The sequence below is a fragment of the Rhinoderma darwinii genome, chromosome 3 (assembly GCF_050947455.1).
Source record: "Rhinoderma darwinii isolate aRhiDar2 chromosome 3, aRhiDar2.hap1, whole genome shotgun sequence".
Classification (NCBI taxonomy): Eukaryota; Metazoa; Chordata; class Amphibia; order Anura; family Rhinodermatidae; genus Rhinoderma; species Rhinoderma darwinii.
This window is the reverse complement of record NC_134689.1, coordinates 292,103,597-292,125,944: the sequence shown is the minus strand read 5'-3', so window position 1 is coordinate 292,125,944 and position 22,348 is coordinate 292,103,597. Positions and strand designations below refer to the sequence as shown.

At 43.1% G+C, this 22,348-nt stretch overlaps 1 protein-coding gene across 1 annotated transcript in view; it reads right to left on the bottom strand.

The window, feature by feature from the left end:
• Positions 1-8,269: 8,269 nt before the first annotated feature.
• WHAMM (WASP homolog associated with actin, golgi membranes and microtubules) overlaps positions 8,270-22,348 on the bottom strand; it is a 38,829-nt gene continuing 24,750 nt past the window's right edge. The window contains exons 6-10 of the mRNA XM_075858064.1: positions 21,244-21,422; positions 17,130-17,216; positions 16,906-17,001; positions 16,367-16,781; positions 8,270-11,067 (exon numbers count right to left, since the gene is read on the bottom strand). Coding sequence (XP_075714179.1) covers positions 10,787-11,067; positions 16,367-16,781; positions 16,906-17,001; positions 17,130-17,216; positions 21,244-21,422 — 1,058 coding nt within the window. The 3' untranslated portion in view covers positions 8,270-10,786. The remainder of the gene's footprint in view (positions 11,068-16,366; positions 16,782-16,905; positions 17,002-17,129; positions 17,217-21,243; positions 21,423-22,348) is intronic.

The following is a 22,348-nucleotide window of genomic DNA, read 5'->3' as shown; positions in this document are numbered from 1 at the left end:
TCAACAGCAATTGAAACGTCTAGAAACATTTTACTACATTAGTATATCAAGTAACTTCCCACTATGATGTCTTGAAGAAATGATGGCGCTGGAAAGGCAGTATGTTAATGTTGCTTTGAAGGTATTTTCCACTAAGTAAATAAAATCCTTAAACCACACTAAGTCTTAGGCCTAATGCACACGACTGCATTGGTTTTGCAAGCCACAAAACCACGGATCCGTTGAGGTCCATTTGTCCGCAAAAAACTCTTGTTGTGCTTCATCGGGATTCCCAAATCCGCAACAAAAAAAGTGATGTCACCAGTTTGTGGAGCCGCAAATCCAGACTGTAAAATTACTTGTTTTTAGTTTTTGCATTCCGGATTTCCGATCCATGACCATCTCAGTCATGTGCACGGAGCCAAAGAAATGAATGGGTCCATGTGCTATCCGCAAATTGCGGATAGCACACGGACAAAAAATTATGGTCGTGTGCATGAGGCCTTAGACTGCATTAAGACATGGCCTCACACCTCATTTTAGCGTTTGTATTACAGCTCCACGGTTCTACTAAACTGAACATAGATCACGATATGGTTCTTTGGTAATCCGTAACATAGGGGGGGGGGGCAGTGGCCCTGCCATGACCATGCCACACAGGGCAGCCTGCTGCCTTTCTGAGGGGGCGGTGGCACAACTGAAACCAGCCCCCGCCAGCCCCTCCTGCACTAATTGTACCTGCGTCTATAGGACGCAGACACAAATGCATAAGCGCTGAATGGCCGGGGACGTTCCGTGCCCGACCATTCAGTGCCTAACAATGACGCTGATTGACAGGGCAGAATGACTTGCCCCACCAATCAGCGCCTTTCAACGAAGATAGCGGCGCGATGACAAAATTTCGACACTTGCGTCGTTCAGCCCCAGCAGACCTGCTCAGAACAGAGCAGGTCGGCATTGACACAGGACGGCGCTGGAACGGGAACAAGGTGAGTATGTAAAGTTTTTATTTTATTTTTTTCAATTAAAAGTGTGAGTTTCATTATCTATGGGGCGAGCTATATGTGGGGCACAATCTACAAGGGGGCTATATGTAGGGCACTATTTACAGGGGGAGTTATATGTGGGGCACTATATACAGGGAGCACTATATGTAGAGCGCTATCTACAGGGGGGGATTACATAGTTATGATGGCTGGTGTATATAGGGATGATGGGGGTTATATACATGCATAATGCCTGGTCCAGCCATGATCACTGTATATACCAGCCATCATCCCTGTTTATAACTCCCATCTTACCTGTATAAACTAGCCAGGCTGGTATATACAAAGATGATAGGGGTTATATACAGGGATGATGGCTGGTATATAATTAGAATGCGCCCCTTCAGTTGTAAACATGCGTTAGGGGGGGGGGCCACTGCGATATGTTTTGCCCCCACTGTGCTAAACCCCTAGCTATGCCTAGTAATAGTAGGACTGTGGGATGGCACCATATTGTGGCCATCTGAAATCAGCCTAAGAAAATGATTGAACACTAAAAACCTGTTTACATTAATGTTTAACGTACTGTCAATGAGCAAACCAAGCAGAAGAAAGGATAGTTTAGTGACATTTATTCTGGGAGCTGTCATCTTGGCACTTTTGATGCCTTTGAGGTTGGTCCACTGAATCCAAATGGTCTGGATTTGAGGTGACTGGCAATGAAAATTGCCTCTAGTGTCAAGCTCTTTGATTTCATTTAAGAACCTCTCTGTTTGATGGTATCGCATGCTGCAGAAAGTAGAGAGATCAGAAGAAAGCGGAGCTACACAGTTTTCTTCCAAGTCTGAAAGCATAATGCTGTTCCAGTTTTTACACTAGTTTCTGCCATAGCACAGCACAATTCATTAATGTCTCCTGGAAAAGAAGGGAGTAATGCGGCTCTTAAAATTCTGCTGGCGCTGTCCAGTGTTACCTGCTATTTTCTTTAATGACAAATCCAAAGGTTGTAAGATGATCGACCTGGCGGGACCACAGACTTCTTATAAGGCATCATCTATGTTATCAGCACCATCCGGATAATGATGTTTAAATGGAAAACTTGCCCGTAAACCTGATATGAGATTGTTATTTTGGCAATTTACAGCCCACGTATCTTCCCTGACCTGACTTTGTAGATTGTCAGGTAAAGGTCTGCTTCACAAGATAACTCAATAGAAGTAGTTGACATCTAGATTGTTCTTTGTGGAAAACAAAGAAACATCCCGTGAATGAGCCTTTCCTCTGAAAGACATATACTAGTATGCTGTGGTAGGGAGTCAGATGGCAATATAGGTTGAAGTGAGGCATTATGGGCATAGTCTCCCATTAGTCTCCTAAAGACATGATGAAGTGGTCAGCAGTGGAGATGAATGACTTTACAGTCTCACCATGTCCCTCAATTTGTTATTGGACGTATTTCGGCCGCAAGTACCGGACCGAACACAGTGCAGGGAGTCGGGCTCCTAGCATCATACTTATGTACGACGCTAGGAATCCTTGCCTCGCTGCAGGACAACTGTCCCGTACTGAAAACATGATTACAGTACGGGACAGTTGTTCTGCAGCGAGGCAGGGACTCCTAGCATCGTACATAACTATGATGCTAGGAGCCCGGCTCCCTGCAGTGTGTTCGGACCGATACTTGCGGCCGAAATACGTCCGTCAATTATGGACGTAATGACCTCGTGTGAACATACCCTCAGAACAATTATTTGATTCCTCCTCTTTGCATCTTGGCGCCCTCCTTGTTTCCAGCATCATGGTTTTTTTTTTGTTCTGAGAAATCCACAAAGCCTGGGAAGAGAACATGTGACCTTCTCTAGGGGCGTTCCCCAGCACTGAACTTTGAATGGAGAAAAGCTTGCAAACTGGTTATGAGAGCGGCTGAAGCCATAAAAAGGAAAGCTTAAAGAGGCTCTGTCACCAGATTTTGCAACCCCTATTTGCTATTGCAGCAGATCGGCGCTGCAATGTAGATTACAGTAACGTTTTTATTTTTAAAAAACGAGCATTTTTGGCCAAGTTATGACCATTTTTGTATTTATGCAAATGAGGCTTGCAAAAGTACAACTGGGCGTGTATTATGTGCGTACATCGGGGCGTTTTTAATACTTGTACTAGCTGGGCGTTCTGACGAGAAGTATCATCCACTTCGCTACACAACGCCCAGCATCTGGCAGTGCAGACACAGCGTGTTCTCGAGAGATCACGCTGTGACGTCACTCACTTCCTGCCCCAGGTCCTGCATCGTGTCGGCCAGATCGGCACCAGAGGCTACAGTTGATTCTGCAGCAGCATGCGTTTGCAGGTAAGTAGCTACATCGACTTACCTGCAAACGTTGATGCTGCTGCAGAATCAACTGTAACCTCTGGTGCCGATGTGTCCTCGCTCGTGCGACACGATGCAGGACCTGTGAGTGACGTCACAGCGTGATCTCTCGAGAACACGGCTGTGTCCATGCACTGCCAGAAGCTGGGCGTTGTGTAGAGAAGTGGATGATACTTCTATACACAACGCCCAGCTAGTAAAAACGCCCCGATGTACGCACACAATACACGCCCACTTGGACTTTTACTTTAAACACGCCCACTTGGACTTTTGCAAGCCTCATTTGCATAAATACAAAAATGGTCATAACTTGGCCAAAAATGCTCGTTTTAAAAAAAATAAAAACGTTACTGTAATCTACATTGCAGCGCCTATCTACTGCAATAGCAGATCGGGGTTGCAAAATCTGGTGACAGAGCCTCTTTAATGCATAAAACAGATAAGTACAACTTTTTTTTTTCTGCAGGGACTTAGTAACATGAAGATATGTTGATTTTTCACACACAAAGGTTTCCATAGCCTTTAATTCAATGTAATATACAGCCTAACTGTCCCTTAAAGAGGCTCTGCCACCAGATTTTGCAACCCCTATCTCCTATTGCAGCAGATCGGCGCTGTAATGTAGATAAGAGTAACGTTTTTTTCTGCAGCAGCATCGGCGTTTGCAGGTAAGTCGATGTAGCCTCTGTCGCCTGGTGCCTATGTGTCCTCGCTCGTCCGACACGATGCAGGACCTGGGGAAGTGACGTCACAGCGTGATCTCTCGAGGACACGCTGTGTGTCTGTGCACTGCCAGAAGCTGGGCGTTGTGAAGAGAAGTGGATGATGCTGATTCGTCAGCATCATACACTTCCATTCACAACGCCCAGATGTACGCACATAATACACGCCCAGTTGTACATAACTTTAAACACGCCCAGTTGTACTTTAGACAGCCTCATTTGCATAAATATAAAAATGGTCATAACTTGGCCAAAAATGCTCGTTTTAAAAAAAAATAAAAACTTTACAATTATCTACATTGCAGCGCCTATCTGCTGCAATAGGAGATAGGTGACAGAGTCTCTTTAAGTAAAAAGCAACATCCTACATCCTACATCCTACAAACCCACCACATCAGCAGGATATCTCAACGCACGTTTCTTATCCCTTCGTCAGGGTCTGCCTGGATTGTAGGATGCTCCTTTTTACTTAGGTGACTGTTAGGCTGTATAAGGTTATCCCTTACTTTGTTGCACATGCACTTTAGTACTAAATACGGGATCGATGTCAGTTATACTGTGTTTGCAATTGCACTTTCTTCTTTAGGTATAACACTTTATTTTGATCATTAGGTATCACTATCGGACTTACTACCCCTTTCTGTGATCTAATCTTATTACGTGTGCGTGCGCGTACAGACACACTTTATTGTATCCCATGAAATTATTAAAATGCCGATCATCTCCCCAGCATCATGATGTATGTGTGCATCATTTGTTTTTAATTAATTTCCATATTCGTTAAGAAATGATGTATTAATAAAGATGAAATACTTTACATATATTGGAAGTGCTGCTATTTTTGTATATGTAGGTTAGAAGGTTTGTTACAGTGCAGTAGACCGGGTGAGTAGGGATTATCGGTTGGTGGTGAATATTAGTTTTATTATCTTGACTATATCATCAACACATTTATTTTTTATCTGGGCAATATAAGGCACTGACTGTAGATTGCATGTACTCTTCTCTTGGCAATGTATGGCACTATCTGAACAATGTAGAGACTATGTTGGTAATGTATGGGGAAATATATTGCATTAACTGTACGCACTTTGAATAATGTATGGTCGTATATGGGAACTATGTGTACACTGGTCAATGTATGGCTATATATGGATACTGGATGTACTATTTATGTATTTAATGGCACCATATCTAACGTATAGCACTATTTACCTGGATAATGCATAGCATTCTCTGTACTGTATATGTTCATTATTTAACTGGGCTCTGTATGGTACTATAGAACAGTGTCTCAGTAATGTATGGCAATACTTAACAAGGCACTGAATGTGTTATTTACACAGAATATTGTATATTAGGGTAACATATCTGGGTTCTGTATGCACTATTTAGGTATTGTATAGCAATCTCTGTGCAAATGAGGTCATTTATCTGGGTACAATGAGGAACTGGAACTATATGAAAATATTTCTCGAGGCTCTGTATGCATTATTAATCTTGGTGGGGTAAGCACAATTTATTTTAGCACAACACAAAGAGGCTCTGTCACCACATCATAAGTGCCCTATCTCCTATATAAGGAGATGGGTGCTATAATATAGGTGACAGTAATGCTTTTTATTTAGAAAAACGATCTATTATTACCACTTTATGAGCGATTTTTAGCTTTATGCTAATGAGTTTCTTAATGCCCAAGTGGGCGTGTTTTACTTTAGAACAAGTGGGCGTTGTACAGAGGAGTGTATGACGCTGACCAATCAGCATCATGCACTTCTCTCCATTCATTTACACTGCACTAGCGATATAGTTATATCGTTATGTGAAGCCTCATACACAAGCCCTAACATTACTGCAGTGTCCTGATAATGAATATATATTACCTCCAGCCTGGACGTGATGTTTATTCAGAATGTAAATGAATGGAGAGAAGTGTATGACGCTGATTGGTCAGCGTCATACACTCCTCTGTACAACGCCCAGTTGGTCTAAAATAAAAACACGCCCACTTGGGCATTAAGAAACTCATTAGCATAAAGCTAAAAATCGCTCATAAAGTGGTTTAAAATAGATAGTTTCTTGAAATAAAAAGCATTACTGTCACCTACATTATAGCGCCCATCTTATATAGGAGACAGGGCACTTATAATGTGGTGACAGAGCCTCTTTAACAATGCATGCATTAGTTATCTGGGCTATGTTTGGCACGTTCCGAGCACTGTATACACTATTTGTATGTTTGGCACAATGCACTGTACCACAACATTTATTTTGGTACCGCATTTGTAAACGTACACCGGTATTGTATAACATTCTATACCGGAGTTTGAGGTTTCGTTTAATGTATATTTTGTTTTCAAGATGCACCACTTTTTTTTTCTCATGAACAGCAGCAAATAAAACAAAGCTTAAAAATTGCCCAGTTTTAGCATAGATTTGGCAGAGTTTATACATCTGTACTTGCAGAAAGGTACATAATGGGACCATGTAAGATTGGTTCAGTAGAACCACAGGGGAACTGGGTGTTGCAGCCATAATATGTACGCTTAAATTCACTGCATTACAGCTATTACGTTACAGCCGAATTACGTATATAGTGCAGTAGACAAGTTGTATGGCATAAAGCAGGCTGTGCTTTAAATAAACTGATATTATATATATATATATATATATATATATATATATATATATATATATATATATATATAATAAGAAATTTTAGTAACTAAAGGCCCTTTTACCCCGGCCAATGATTGGTCAAATGCTCGTTCATAGAACACCCATTGCCGATAATTGCTCTGTGTAAACAGGGCAGCGATCAGCAGATGAACCAGCAAATTCTTGATCATCGGCTGATCGTATCGTTTTGAAGTGAAAAAAAAAAGATAATTGTCGGCAGCACATCTCATTGTGTAAACAGGGAGACGTGCTGCCGACATGATACAAAAGTATGGGGACAAGCAATATTAGGAAAGATCGCTCGTCCCCATACTAGCTCCTTGTGAAAGCAGCAAAGGAGCGCCCATCAACAAACAGTCTCGTTGATCGGCGCTCGTTCACACGGCTATACGAGAGGACCTTAAGACATATGTTGCTTTAAATAAAACATCTGTGAGTACTCTTCAGAAATACAAAAAGTAGACATTGGGTATGTTGCATGAATCACTAACATCCAGTTCTATTGAGTTTTTTACGGACAATAAAGGAAGTAAGATCGGTTAGTGCAACAACCTGCGAACTATTGTGCTATCTCCAGATCGGCATGTATGAGTCAATTATTTCAGATTTGCACAGTGGTGGACACTTAGGCGGGATTCACACGACCGGGTCGTTCCCAAGCCCGAGTGTCGGCCGGTAAAATCGGCCATTCTGCCCGGCCGGTTTGCATAAAGTTTTGCATCCGTGCCGGGCCGGGCAGATCTGGACAGTGACATCAGTGGCAACTCCTGAAGGGGAATCCCCATGTGTTCGGGGATTCCGCTTCAGGAGTTTCCCCTGATGTCACTGCCCAGATATGGACAGAGACATCAAGTGCTCTGTCCAGGAGCGGAATCCCCGAACACACGGGGATTCCGCTCCTTCAAGGAGCTAAAGTGCGGCTAGCACATAGCAGAGCGGGGAGATACCTCCCCGCTCTGCTATAGTGGCGTCGCCGGGCCAGGGTGCTTTTAAAACAAGCAGGAGAAGGGAGCCAGCGCAGCGCTCCCTTCCACCTGCTGTACACCCCGGCCCTGCCACACAGCGTACAGCCATTCGTCAGAATGCCATCAACTCCTCCTCCTCACATGCAGTCTGCGCTGTGAGGAGGAGGAGATAGAGCGCAAGCGCCGGAAAACCCGGCCATCACTCGGGACACATCCCGGTGATGGCCGTGTAATACCCGGCCCCATAGACTTCTATGGGAGCCGGGCGGCCGGCTACCCGGGCGAAGATAGAGCATGTCCTATTTTTTGACGGCCGGTTTTCCCGGCCGTCAAAAAATCGGCCGTGTGAATAGCCCCATTAGGGGTCTATTATTCCTAATGCAGCCGGGTGGCGGCCGATTTATGAACGGCCGGCACCCAGCCGGGAAACCCTGCCGTGTGAATGAGGCCTTAGGAAATCCAACAAGCTTACAATTTGATACGTTAAAAAAATAAAACAAAAGAGCATGTTAGGATTCTAAAATCATAATAAATGTATATACTAAAATGTAATCAAAATTGCACAACAAATGTATCAAGCAGTCCTTTAATGAATTTACATCTATAATTAACTGAAGAAATTACCTTAAAATAATCTCAATTATGAAGATATTTCCAGTGCTTTTTATATGTAAAAATAAAATAGATAATGGAGACTCTTTAATCGTGAAAATGTTATAGCAGTCATTTCTGACTAAATGCATCAGTAGTGAATAGCATTTTGAAGAACATAGTGCCTTGCGGAGGTATTCACACCCCCACCCTTTGTGTTTTTCCTGTTTTGTTGCTTTAAAAGCTGGAATTTAAATGGATTTAAAATTCAATTTTATGTAATGGAACAAAATAGTCCAAATTGTTAGTGAAAGTAAAAAAAATACCTTGAAAACAGACCCGACTTTCCGATCCGTTAAAAAATAGGACATGTCATATCTTTCCACCGATCACTGACTGGATCCGGCTGGCACACACGGTCGTGTGCATGAGGCATTACCACTACATCACCACTAAGCAAACAACATGAAGACCAAGGTGCTCTCCAAACAAGTCAGAGACCAGTATAGATCAGGGTCGGTTAATTAAAAAAATTAAAATAAAATCCCAAACTTTGAATATTCCACGGAGCACCATTACATTTCTTATAACAAAATGGGAAAAATATGGCACAACTACAAACCTGACAAGAGAAAGTCACCCACCAAAACTCAGACCGGGCAAAAACGTTATTCAGATATTCAACAAGAACACCAACAATAACACTAAAGGAGCTCCAAGGATCCACAGCGGAGATGGAAGTATCTGTCCATAGGACCACTAGAAGATGTACACTTCACAGAGTGGGACTTGATGGAATAATGACCAAGAAAAAAAGCCATTGCTTAAAGAAATCATAAGAAAACAGGTTTTGAATTCACTGAACAGCATGTGGCAAACTCCCCAAACACAAGGAAGAAGGTTCAGATCAGAGAAGACAAAAGTTTTACTTTTTAGCCATCATGGGAAACGCTATGTGTGGCACAAACCCAACACTTCCCATCACCCCAAGAACACCATTCCCACAGTGAAGCATGGCGGTGGCAGCATCATGCTGTGGAGATGCTTTTCATTGGCAGGTACTGAAAAAACTGGTCAGGGTTGAAGGAAAGATGGATGGTAACAAGTACAGGGCAATTCTTGGGGAAAATCTGTTTCCGTCTGCCAGAGATTAGAGACTGGGTTGGAGGTTCACCTTCCATCAGGACAATGATCCTAAACTTAATGCTACAGCTACGCTGGAGTGGTTTACCGGGAAACATTTAAATGTCTTGGAACGGCCCAGTCAAAGCCCAGACAATCCAAGTGAGAATCTGTGGCATGACTTGAAGACTGCTCTACAAGAAACTCATCTAAGGCCTCATGCACACGAACGTAAAAACGCCCGTAATTACGAGCCGTAATTTACGGGCCCATAGACTTCTATTGGCCACAGGTACCTCCCCGTATGCTTACGGGAAGGTGCCCTTGCCATTGAAAAATATAGAACATGTCCTATTTCAGGCCGTAATAACGACACGGGCAGGCCCATTGAAGTCTATGGGGCTCCCGTAATTACAGGTGGCTACGTGTGTGCACCCGTGATTACGGGAGCGTTGCTAGGCGAAGTCAGGGGATAGTCACTGTCCAGGGTGCTGGAAGAGTTAACTGATCGGCAGTAACTCTTTCAGCACCCGGGACAGTGACTACCGCTGGAGTTAATAGTATTACTTACCTGCTTCTTCCTCCAGTCCGGCCTCCCTGGATGACGCGGCAGTCCATGTGACCGCTGAAGCCTGTGATTGGCTGCAGCGGTCACATGGGATGAAACTTCGGACTGGATGTCAAAAGAGGGACGCGTCACCAAGACAATGGTACGTATGAACTTCTTTTACTTTCAATCGCTGCAGAATCTCTGCTCGAAAGGGCTGCCCCTTCTCTCTTTCCAGCAATGATAGAGAGAAGGGGCTGCCGATTAGTGCAGAGAAAACGGGTCCGTAAATACGGGTGGAATACTGGTGACACCGCACCTGTATATACGGGCACGGGTTCGTAAATACGGGTCGAATACGTGTGACAAAGGACCCGTATTTACGGGAGGAAAAAAATACGTTCGTGTGCATGAGGCCTAACTTGAAGGATTTAGAGCTGTTATGCCTGGAAGATTGGACAAAAAGTGCTCTATTTTATGGTCTTACATTTTGAATCTTCAAAGTGGTTGTCATGTTGTATAAACCCCCCAAAAATCCATTTTAATTCAAGGTTGTAATGCAAAAAAAAAAAAGAAAAACACCAAGGGGGTGTATACTTTTGCAAGGCACTCTATAACATGATTGGCTTTTGAAGAAGATACAATCGATAAGACAGAAAAATACTGTTTGGGTAGTCACAGATTACGTTACTTCCTTTATGTTACTATTCTTCTTGCCAATTGAGTGATTGGCTTTGTGACATCCCACCAGATATGTTTAAATTAAAATGGTTAAATTAACATAAAAATGAAGGGCAGTCTAAACCAGGAGATTTGTGTATCCCCCTTTAATTGTCCCAATCACCACTAATATATTCACTTTTCTCTTCGTCATCAGAGTCAGCAGAAACTTTTTTCATCCTCAACATAGCCGCTCTTATACTGCGCTCCAGTTCATTTTCCGGCTCTTTATTCACAGGATCCTTGTACACCTTCTTCAGTTTTACTCCTTGTCTTATGGCGGATAAAATATTGTCTCTTACATTGGTGATTGAAGCCTGAGGTGGTTCCACCCTACGGAGAAGATTCTCACTTCGTTTCAATGATGCCAACACCTCTTCCATGGAACCTAAAAGCAAAATATGGAGAGGACTGGTTCTTCATGTGTAGTAATATCAGATGGACAACATTTTGCATTCATTGTTACTACTACTATATAGTATTATATTTTAATAGATTACTTACCTGAACGACTGCAAAACTGCTTTTTTACGGCGGCCATTAAAGGGTTATTCCCAACTCAGACATGTTTAACATGTACAACAACGTTGTGTTCTCAACTGCACAACCTAAAGATTTCATCAAAAACTTTCCCGGAGATCTGTACCATAAATGTCTGTTATGGCATACCCTAAAGGCCTCATGCAGCCATGTCAATGAAACAATTAAAAAGTTCTGACTGCTAAAATGCGAAGAGGCAAAAAAACTCCCAAAAAATGTAGATGTCATTAAAGAAGCACCAGAAAGAAGTCAGACTTTTAATGCAAGTCTATGGGAGCCTCGATGTGAGTCTCATAGACTTGCATTGAGAGACTGACCTCCGGTTCCTACAGCAGGCACTATAGGATTCAGGGAGTTAGAACGGAGATCATGTGACCCAGCAGCAGGCTGGAACAGAGCGGCTACCCGTTAAATAAAGCACCAGGTAAGCCAATATCATGGACTAGCTGGCCTATTTATAAAGAGGACCTGTCACCTCTCCTGCCATGTCAATTTTACTAAATACATTTATTCCCCATGAAATAACAATTCTGCACTATTTTTTTTTAGACCTCCATTCCTCTGTTATTCTTCCTAGAAATGTAATGGTCAACTGAGTGTTACTATTCCCCTTGTCAAGGGACATGTCCCTACTCACTCTGTCCCACCGATTGGACATTGCCAGTCTGTTTGGGGACAAACACCCAGTTGTCAATTTATTCATAACTTTCTAGGAGGAATAACAGAGGAACGACACAATGTAGAGTTGTAAGAAAAGATGCTCCAGAATTATTTCATAGGCAATATAATTATTTACTAAAACAGACATGTCAGAAGAGGTGACAGGTCCTCTTTAATCCCTTCCCGACATTTAACGTATCCATACGCCAAAGTCGGGTAGGGGAAGTATGGAACGGGCTCACGGAGTGAACCCGCTCCATACGAGGTCGGCCGTATGTTACAGCAGACACTTCAGAGTAACGAGCAGCATCGCGCTCGAGCGCGATCCCGCTCGTTTAACTTGTTAAATGCTGTGGTCAATAACGACCGCAGCATTTAAATCGTTAGAAAGAGGGGGGGGGCGATGGTTGCTATGACTGCCTGGGGGCCTAATGAAGGCCCCCAAGTCTGTCATCTTTGTGCTCCTATTGCCTGTCAGAATCGCGATATACTGCAATACATTAGTACTGCAGTATATTGTGCAAGTGATCCAACGATCGCTGGTTGAAGTCCCATAGGGGGACGAATAAAAAAAAGAAGTAAAAATTAGTAAAATAAAGTTGTTTTTTTGTGTAAAAAATTTTACAATTCAAAGTTAAAAAAAACCCCCTTTTCCCATTTCCCCCCTAGAGCATAGTAAAACAAACATAATTGGTATCGCCGCGTCCGTAAAAGTCTGAACTATTACAATATATCATTATTTAACCTGCATGGTGAACGCCGTAAAAAATGTATCACGTCACATGTACGAAAATGGTATTATTAAAAACTACAGCTTGTCCAGCAAAAAATAAGGCCTCATACCACTTAAATCGACGGAAAAATAAAAAAGTTATGGCTCTCGGAATTTGGTGACACAAAATACATTTTCTTTTTTACACTTGGGTTTTTACTTGTAAAAATAGTAAAATATAGAAAAAACTATACATATTTAGTATCGCCGTAATCGTATTGACTCGCAGAATGAAGTTAACATGTTGTTTTAATTGGAGAGTGAATTCCGTAAAAACGACGCGAAAAAACAAATGGAGGAATCGCTGTTTTTTCATTTTCTACCCCACAAATAATTGTTTTCCCGTTTCCTAGTACATTATATGGAACAATAAATGGTGCTACGAAAAACTACAACTCGTCCCGCATATAGTACTATATCGACGGAAAAATAAAGAAGTTACGGCTTTTGGAAGGTGGGGAGGAAAAAACGAAAATGAAAATCTGAAAAAGGGCTAACGCGGGAAGGGGTTAATTATGTCTATCGTTTCAACAAAATACAGACGTTGATAGTAAAGAACATTTTCTTAGCTTGCAAAATCACTTTATACGGCCTCCTTCACATCTGCGTTGGAGGCTCCGTTAGGGGCCTCCGTCGCAGATCCTTCTGAGAATACCGCGAATATAGCATGCTGCTCAATTGTTTCCTGGAAAACCACTGGCACCCTCGAGGGAACCTATTAAAGTCAATGAGTCCGTCGGCGGTGACCGTGGTGAGCATAACAACTAAATGGCAAACGCAGTTGAGAACGAGGCCTACTATGTATATTTAAGGTCAACTGTAAAAAAATTTCAGTAAAGATATTTCTAATGTTTCAACCGTCAAGGATATTTCAAAAGTTTTTTTTCCTTCAGTGTATTAGTTTGAATTTCCGCCAGGCAATAATTTCAGCCGTTTTTAGAAACCGATTTGCACTGAAAGATCCAGGGTTTTCTCCTAGACTCAGAGGAACTACTTCCTTCCTAAATAGGAACAAGCAAGGGTAGAAGCGCTCAAACTTAAATTACATGCACCCACAACTTAGAGGTTATTCACACGAATGGCATAAATCGGCCATGTGACGGACATTTTTTTTTTTTTTAACGACTGTCACACGGCTGCATTAAAATCAATGTACTTCTATGGAGCTATTCACTCGGCTGTTTTTTTAACGGACCGTGTGAACGGCCCGTTAAAATAAGAAGACGTCCTATTTTTGCCCGTTTTCCCGGATCCCTCAATAGACTCAAATCTATGTTTTTCACGACCGATGTGACACCCATTCGTGTGAATAAGCCTTTAAATTTGTAATAGGGTTTTGACAGTAAAGTTGTTGTCCAGGATTCTGAAAACATGGCTACTCAAACAGCTTAAAATGAACTTTAATGAAGTAGAGTTGCAAAACCAGACAAAACCTGTGGACAGGTGTGGCACGGTTTGTGGGAGAAATCAGCCATGTTTTTCTAACACCGGACAACCTCTTTAAGCATCTGAGGCCACCATATATGTAGAACTTGGTAGTGGGATGGAAGCGGTCTATTGATGGATAGTACTAGTAACTAATGGTAGTTGTGGCCTGGCAAAGTATGACATTGGGGTAAACAAAAATTCAACAGAGTGACATTGTGAACCCAGAGGTGTCTGGGAGCCATTTATCTCCCGTGTTCTATTAAAATAGCGTGCACATTCAGCTCTGCCAAACATGCATGCTTATTTAGGGGTTAAAGCTGTTAGCTGAACCCTATGAAATGCCTATAACCAGCTCAATATGGAATGATTCTCTAGTCAAATAGCTTTGGCTGGAGAACAACTTTAACCATGGCAGACACATGAAATCATTCCCTCCAGCCCTCAACCTAGTCCGCATTATAACAATGATCTTCTATTTTCCCCAGGCAATCTCTAACTTCCTTATAGACGAGAATATTCCAGCTCCTGTTCATCCTGATTATAGAAATCAGTGCCTGCAAGTCCCATAATTCCATGCCCAGGTATAACAGGAGGTGCAGCAGGATCACATCTATCAGAAACCAATTCTATTGATCATTCTAAATTGAGAGCAGGAAGTTGGAGAGTATCAGGAGGCACAGGAGAGGCTGCAGAGTTCCTTATTCAACAGCATGCATGTCACAGGCAGAGTGCAAACTCCAGTCCACTGCAGGAAGGGGATGAGATGATTGGTTAGAAATAACCTCACATCATCTACAGCCACATGCGGCCCCTGAGAACGTCATTTGCGGCCTGCGTGGCACTGTAGCTTCCTCGGGAGAGGAGAGCAGTCTGAAGGAGAAGCGCCCTGGCGCCCCTTCATGCCGTCACACAGCCCGCTGTAGTAGATAGCTCTATCGGGGCTCACTCTAGGAGTGGAATCCCCAGCTAGATAGAGCATTGCCGCCGACGCTTTCCCACTGCTGGAGGAACCCCTGAAGTCACTGTCCACGTATGGACAGTAATGTCAGGGGCTTCCCCAGAGAAGGAGTACCAGAGCAGAGACTATACTAGTGCTCTGCTCCGAGACTCCTTCTCTGTGGAAGCCCCTGACATCGCTGTCCATAGATGGACAGTGATGTCAGGAGCAGAGCTGGAGACCCAGGCAGAGTGCTAGAAGTGGCTCTGCTCCAAGACTCCGGCTGGGGAAGCCCCAGACATCACTGTCCATAAATGGACAGTGATGTCAGGAGCAGAGCTGGAGTCCAAGTACCACTCTGCCCGGGACTCCTGCTCTGGGGTTGCCCCTGACATCACATTCCGGTCCAGGAGGATCCCCTGACGTCACAGTCTATGGACAGTGACGTCAGGGGCTCCTCCATCAGAGTAATCCCTTGCTAAAGCGTCGGCAACGCTCTGGCTGGGGATTCCACTCCTAGAGGGAGCCTCAATGGAGCGATCTACAGGGGTCTGTGTGTGTGGCACTATCTATAGGAGGTTTGTATGTGGCACTATCTACAGAGGGCACTGTGGCATCATCTAGGGGGGTGTGGCACTATCTAAAGAGGGCACTGTGACGCAATCTAAGAAGGGGCTGCCCAATCTTGAGATTCTTGTGTCTGACAAACTCTGCATACTGAGCCGCTGGACTACATTTAGCGACACTTAAACTTAATTGTTAAAGTACACGTCGAGTAAACTCGCAAATTTCCGGTAAGTTTAAACCTAGTGGTATTATTATAGTAATGTAGTATTGTTATATTAATGTAGTATTATTATAGTAGTTCAAATAACTAATAAATCAACAATAATTTGTATTGTATCAAATTTAAATGTAATGCGGCCCGTTTATTCTATGTGCGGCACATTTACCGGGCCGATCTACAGGTATCAGGAAGCAGTCTGGTGAATATTCAGTGACAACAGCATAATACATACAGATTTGCAGTTGTCACCCAGTGGTCATTCCTAGATTGTTGATATGCAACGGCCCATAAACATTCTGCCTGATATTTTATTATTCAGAAATCTACAGCAGTGGCATCAGGCAAGATTATCATTCTTCCGAAAAATCCTACCAAAACCATGCCAGGTGGCGACAGACATACAAATGGGCAATATGTGCACTAAAGTTTTAGTCAGTTAACAGACAATATATAAAACAAAAAAACACCACAACATGCAAAAATATTAAGATGAATGTCTGACAAAAAAACTAAAACGAAATTACACATAAAATATTAAAAAAAAGTTAACGGAATTTCCTTACCTGAATGTCGGTTCAATTGTGCTTTTAGTTTTCCTGATGTAGTTTGATTTCCAGCATCTTCACCTATCAACACTTGAGTTTCAACTGAATGAGGCAGGTGAGATGGACTTTCTAATAGAGAAGTACGTAATGTTAAAGGCAGTGGAGGTGCTGCTGGAGGAAGAAAAGGAGGAGGAGGAGGAGGTGGTGGTGGAGGAGGAGCAATAGGTGGTGGAAAATAATCTTGCTTGGAGGGGTCGTCAGTGGACGATCTACATTTAGAATTTCCTTCTTTAACAAAAATCTGGACAGGGATGTCTGATGAATCGCTACTGGGCCCCTTTTCTTCCTCTGAGGGTTTCAATCTCTGACTGGATTTACTGGGTAAATGCGACTGCATTCGAGAGGTTTTCAGTACAACATGAGATTCTTTTTTCTAGTGGAAGAGAAGTTACAAAACCAAGAAGCTTCCATTAATAAATACGCTTGAATTTACAATTTTTGATTCATTCAGCAGAACACGACTGTGCACAACTTGAACACTGAAATGGAACACTTACATCTTTAAAGCTTTTTAATCTCTGTAGTGTTTTTTGACGTTCCTGATCAACCCATTCTTTTATTTTTCTATTGTCTTCTTTTTTCATTTCTTTTTTCTGTTGTAACACAAAGGGCGCTGTTAAAGTGTCTCCCACACATTGGTTGCAATGGTAGAAAGCCTCCACTTGCACTAGGGGTTTGGCGTGGAATCAGAAAACAAACTATTCATAGACTCCATACTCACCATCTGTGCAGAGTGATGCTGCTCAAGCCGCCTCTGTGTTTCCTGGTACTGTTGTAGTTTAAGTTCCTGTGTCTCTATGCACTGATCCTAAAAGCATTGGAAAGGACACAAATGAATCATTTCCATGTGTCTTTGCCCGATGACAAAAACCAGCATTCACTCAGCAATTCAACAGTAATAAAGCACTTTACTAACTTACATTTACCCGTATTGCAGCTTTCTTCGCTTACATCACGCACACATCCCCCATAATGCTGTTCGACACGATGTGAGATTGTAGTTCTGGTCCAATTCAATTGAATGGGACTGAGCTGCAATCGCAGGAACAGCTGCTACCGATGTGTATGGCGCTGTCCCTGATAAACACTGAAGAGGACACGGCCACGAACGCTGAAGCCCCTTTAGTCAGCTGATCGGTAGGGGTGCTGGGAGTCAGAACCCCACCAATCTGATATTGATGACTAAGGATAGGCCATCAATAAAAAAAAATGTCCGGACAACCCCTTTACCTCAATGCTTTATCATGATTATCCAGCTCAGAGTAGTCATTGTCATCAGAACTGTACATTGAAGAGCTCATTAAATATAAAAATGTTTCCCTAGTTTTATGGCTAAAAATTTTTTTGTATATATATATATATATATATATATATATATATATATATATATATATATATATACACACACACACACACACACACACACACACAGTATTGCTCTGTAACAATTAGTCCTCTTCTCTCTCTGTCACCCTGGATCACTGTGAGGGGAGAGTGAAGAGGGCTATATACACGCGACCGTGAAAAAAATGTCAGTCAACAACGAATCAACGGTCAGTTTTTCATGGCTGTTTTGCATCAATGTGTCTCAAAAATGTAATCCATTTCCCGGCCGTCTGACTGTTTTTATCCGGCATTTGCCATGCGTTTTTCATGCACGTTGAAAAAAAAAAATGGATGAATTTTATTCGTTAGGGTTTTTTGTCCCAACCCCCTGAAAACACCACAGTGCCCATGTAGATAGTGATGCAATACCACTGCAGATAGTGCCACATTGCCCACATAGTGCCAGTGCCCAATGTAAATAGTGCCACAGTGCCCACATAGTGCCACAGTTCTCAATGTAGATAATGTCCACATAGTGCCACACACAGTCCCCATGTAGATAGCGCCACAGTATCCCCTGTAGATAGTGCCAATATAATGCCATAGCGATCCGACACCAGGGATTCCGCTCCTAGACAGAGCCGCTGACGTCATTGTCCATATATGGATAGTGACACCAGGGGCTTCTCCAGCAGCAGAATCCCTGGCCAGAGTTTCGGAAGGGGATTCCCCACTAACGTCACTGCTAGAGCGCTGGCCAGAGATTCCGATGCTGGAGGGAGCCTAGGTGGCACTATCTACAGAGGGTTTTGCATGGGTTGTGGGTGGCACTATCTACAGTGGGGGGTGTATTCCGGGGCTCTCAAAGCCTCAACAGACAGAGTACAGTGCTGCTCACACTGAAGCAGCACTGCACTCGTTAAACCCGTTCCAGGCTACCGACGTCTATACACGTGCTAACTGCACGGGGCATCGGCAGTTAGAACGTATATAGCCGTATGGCAGTCGTGAAGGGGTTAAGGTTTAAAAGATCTTCGGTATTAACGGGTTAAACCTTTACCACTGATTCAGTGGTCCCTGACAGCCTTTATTTACAATACCGCAGCAATGACATCAGTAAGAGGGACACATCACCGCTGACAGTGATTGTCTGCCACAGTCATGTGCCCGGACAACACATTCTCCCTGCATCATTGTAAACAAGACAGGCAGAGGTGGGGGAATATGAAAAGGTGAATAAATTATTATTTCTCATAACTTTCACTTAGCAACACTAGAATAACTGACTCTAGTTGCTATTGAACAGCAAAAGCGAGCGTGCTGTGTTATTATGCAGGGAACCAAATGCTGAAACTAAGATATACATGGTTAAATTACTTGAATTCTATTTACACTTTTGAAATCTTTTATTTATTTTTTTAAATAAAAGGTGTGATTGGTGCAACTTTCAAATGACTTTTTGGGATACAGCTGCTTTGTATCCTGTATACAGAGCACCTGTATCTAGAACAGAAACCTGTATCCGTCAGGTCAGAAGCACTGACGGGTTCAGTATCAGTGGGACCTGCATGTCAGATCCACCTGTTATCGATCACATCTAAGTTATGAACTTAGATGTGATCAGAAACGGCTCAATCCTGCGTGTCAGAGACACGCAGGGCCCGCTGACACTGAAGCCGTCAGTGCTTCTGCCTTGACGAATACAGGTTTCAGTGGTAGATACAGCTGCTCTGTATACAGGATACACATATATGGACAGTGATGTCAGGAGCAGAGCAGGAGTCCCAGGCAGAGCTCTAGAAGCGGCTCTGCTCCGGAACTGGGGAAACCCCTGACACCAGTGTCCATATATGGACAGTGATGTCAAGAGCAGAGCTAGTAGCGCTCTGCCCGGGACTTCGGCTCTGGGGTTGCCCCAGACATCACTGGTGCAGCGGCTCTGGTCCGGCACTCTGGCTGGGGAAACCCCTGACATCACTGTACATATATGGACAGTGATGTCAGGAGCAGAGCTGGAGTCCCAGGCAGAGCACTACTAGAGCTCTGCCTGGGACTTCATATATGAACAGTAAAGTCAGGGGCTTCCCCAGAGTTCCGGAGCAGAGCCTATACTAGCGCTCTGCTCTGGGACTCCAGCTCTGGGGTTTCCCCTGACATCACTGTCCATATATGGACAGTGATGTCAGGAGAAAAGCTTGAGTCCCAGGCAGAGTGCTAGTACCACTTTGCCCAGGACTCCTGCTCTGGGGTTGCCCCCGACATCACATTCCGGTCCAGGAGGATCCCTTGGTGTTATTGTCTATGGACAATGACGTCAGGGGCTCCTCCAGCAGAGGAATCCCCGTCCAAAGCATCGGCAACGATCTGGCTGTGGATTAGACTCCTAGAAGGAGCCCCAATGGAGCCATCTACAGAGGGCACTGTGGCACTCCCTACAGAGGGCACTGTGGCACTCCCTACAGAGGGCACTGTGGCACTCCCTACAGAGGGCACTGTGGCACTCCCTACAGAGGGCACTGTGGCACTCCCTACAGAGGGCACTGTGGCACAATCTAAGGAGGGGCTGCCCAATCTTGAGATTCTAGTGTCTGCGAAACGCTGCCAACCGAGCCGCCAGACTGCATTTAGCGCCACTTAAACTGGATTGTTAAAATACACGTGTAAACTCACAAATTTCCAGTATGTTTAAACCTAGCGTTATTACTATAGTAAAGTAGTATTATTATGGTAGTTGAAATAACTAATTAACAATAATTTTGTATTGTATCAAATTTCAATGTAATGCAGCTCGTCAACGTCAAATTTTTTCTACGTTCGGCCCATTTACCCGGCCGAGTTTGGGACCCCTGCTGTAGAGTGTTGAGCAATTTATCTACCTATATGTTATCACTAGACTTCTTGCTGCTTGATATTATTTTGGATGAGGATGATGATTTTTTTTTTATTACCCAAATAACTGTGTGAGATCATGTATATTTTTGAAATAGGTGGAATTTGTTCCAGGTGTACCGGGAGGGAAGGGAGGTTGGGGTAGGGTTTTGAGTGGAATGTGTTGCGTGCTTTGCACAACTTTTGTATTTTCTGCACTTTAGTACGTGTGTTTTGTAAAACACTTTCTTGTTAATCAAAAATATGCTGTACATGATTTAAAAAAAAAAAAAAAAAAGTGTAGAAAAATGCATACAATTTTGTCGCATTGACTAATTTCAAGAAAAAACGTTTGCAACTCACTAGAAACTTTTAAAGCGTGTCTGGAAAAATATGGTGTGGCTTAGCGATAAGGGTGTGGCTTAAAATGCACCAAGGTGCGCTAAACGAAAACGAAGTCAACCAAGAGTTGGTATAATGAAAAGTGTCTCGCAAGATGCACCAAATTTATTATATAGAATGCGCTACTGTGATAAATTTGGGACACATTCAGATTGCCTGGCCTAAGTTTATGCTGTCTAAATCTTAGTCTACTAAACTAGTGTCAGGATCTGCATAATTTTGCTTTGGTTGTGACATACTTTTTTGTTCCTCAGTAAAGCTCGTCTTGAAGAGATATTCCCTCGTTTTGACTCCAGTTGCTGAGCTTTTCTTCTGAGCATCGGGTGTGTTGAACTCTGATGGTTATTGGACTGCTCAAACGTCTGTAGTTCCTGAGGATCATCACACGTGTCATAATAGACCACCTCCTCCGCTTTTTCTGCAACCAAAAGCAGTTTGCTACAGATTTAACGTTTTACACACCTTGTTATTGGGACTACAAATATTTCAACTGTACCAAATATGTTTTCATTTTTTTTGTACCCACCATAAAACCTTTTCTCATGATTCATTTGGGAATACAACACCATGGGTATAGGCCCTGCTACTACGAGGCTTATACTAGATCGAAAACAAGGTGGACTCCTATGCAGGATAAACCCATCCTCCCGGCTGATCAGTTCTAGCCTAGTGTCCGTAGAAGATAGACACGGGCTGCTTAGCAGGTCTGTAGCATTTTCTAGTTTAGATTCTTTTCTTTTTTCAATACAGGTCGCGGTGGCAACAGGCAGGTTCTTCTGCATTGTATTTTTCTCAACTGCCGGTCACCCAAGTCTTCAGCCTCCTCTCTACCGGTGACCCCACTCCCAAGTGCGAGGTTTGCCGAAATGGTGACCCTACATACACCTGAATACAGTTGAGTGGTAAGTATAATTCCTATCCTTCTGCCTTCCCTCCCGTCTCTGATGTCTGTCTGCTGCCAGGATTCCCTCCACCTTGCTTTCTAGTTTTTTCACCTTTCTTTCTCCATGTTGGATAAATAAATGATTTCACCATAGATTTTATAGTTTATCGATTACCTAAAATTAGTATATATATTTGTAGTACATGGTCTGTTGTGGTACCAAAAATATGGGTGTTATTTTATATGGTGTCTATGATCTAAAATATATTTATACACCGTTGCAATTAGATTTGATCACAGCAGGAGTGCAGCAACATATTTCATCTGCGCTCCTGCTGGTGATCCTGTGGGCACATTGGCGGTTCCAATGTGTTCCACTTGACATGATAATACGTCAAGGTGCCTGACCTACTTCAGTACCTTGACGTAGCATTATGTCAAAGTGCGGGAAAGGGTTAAAT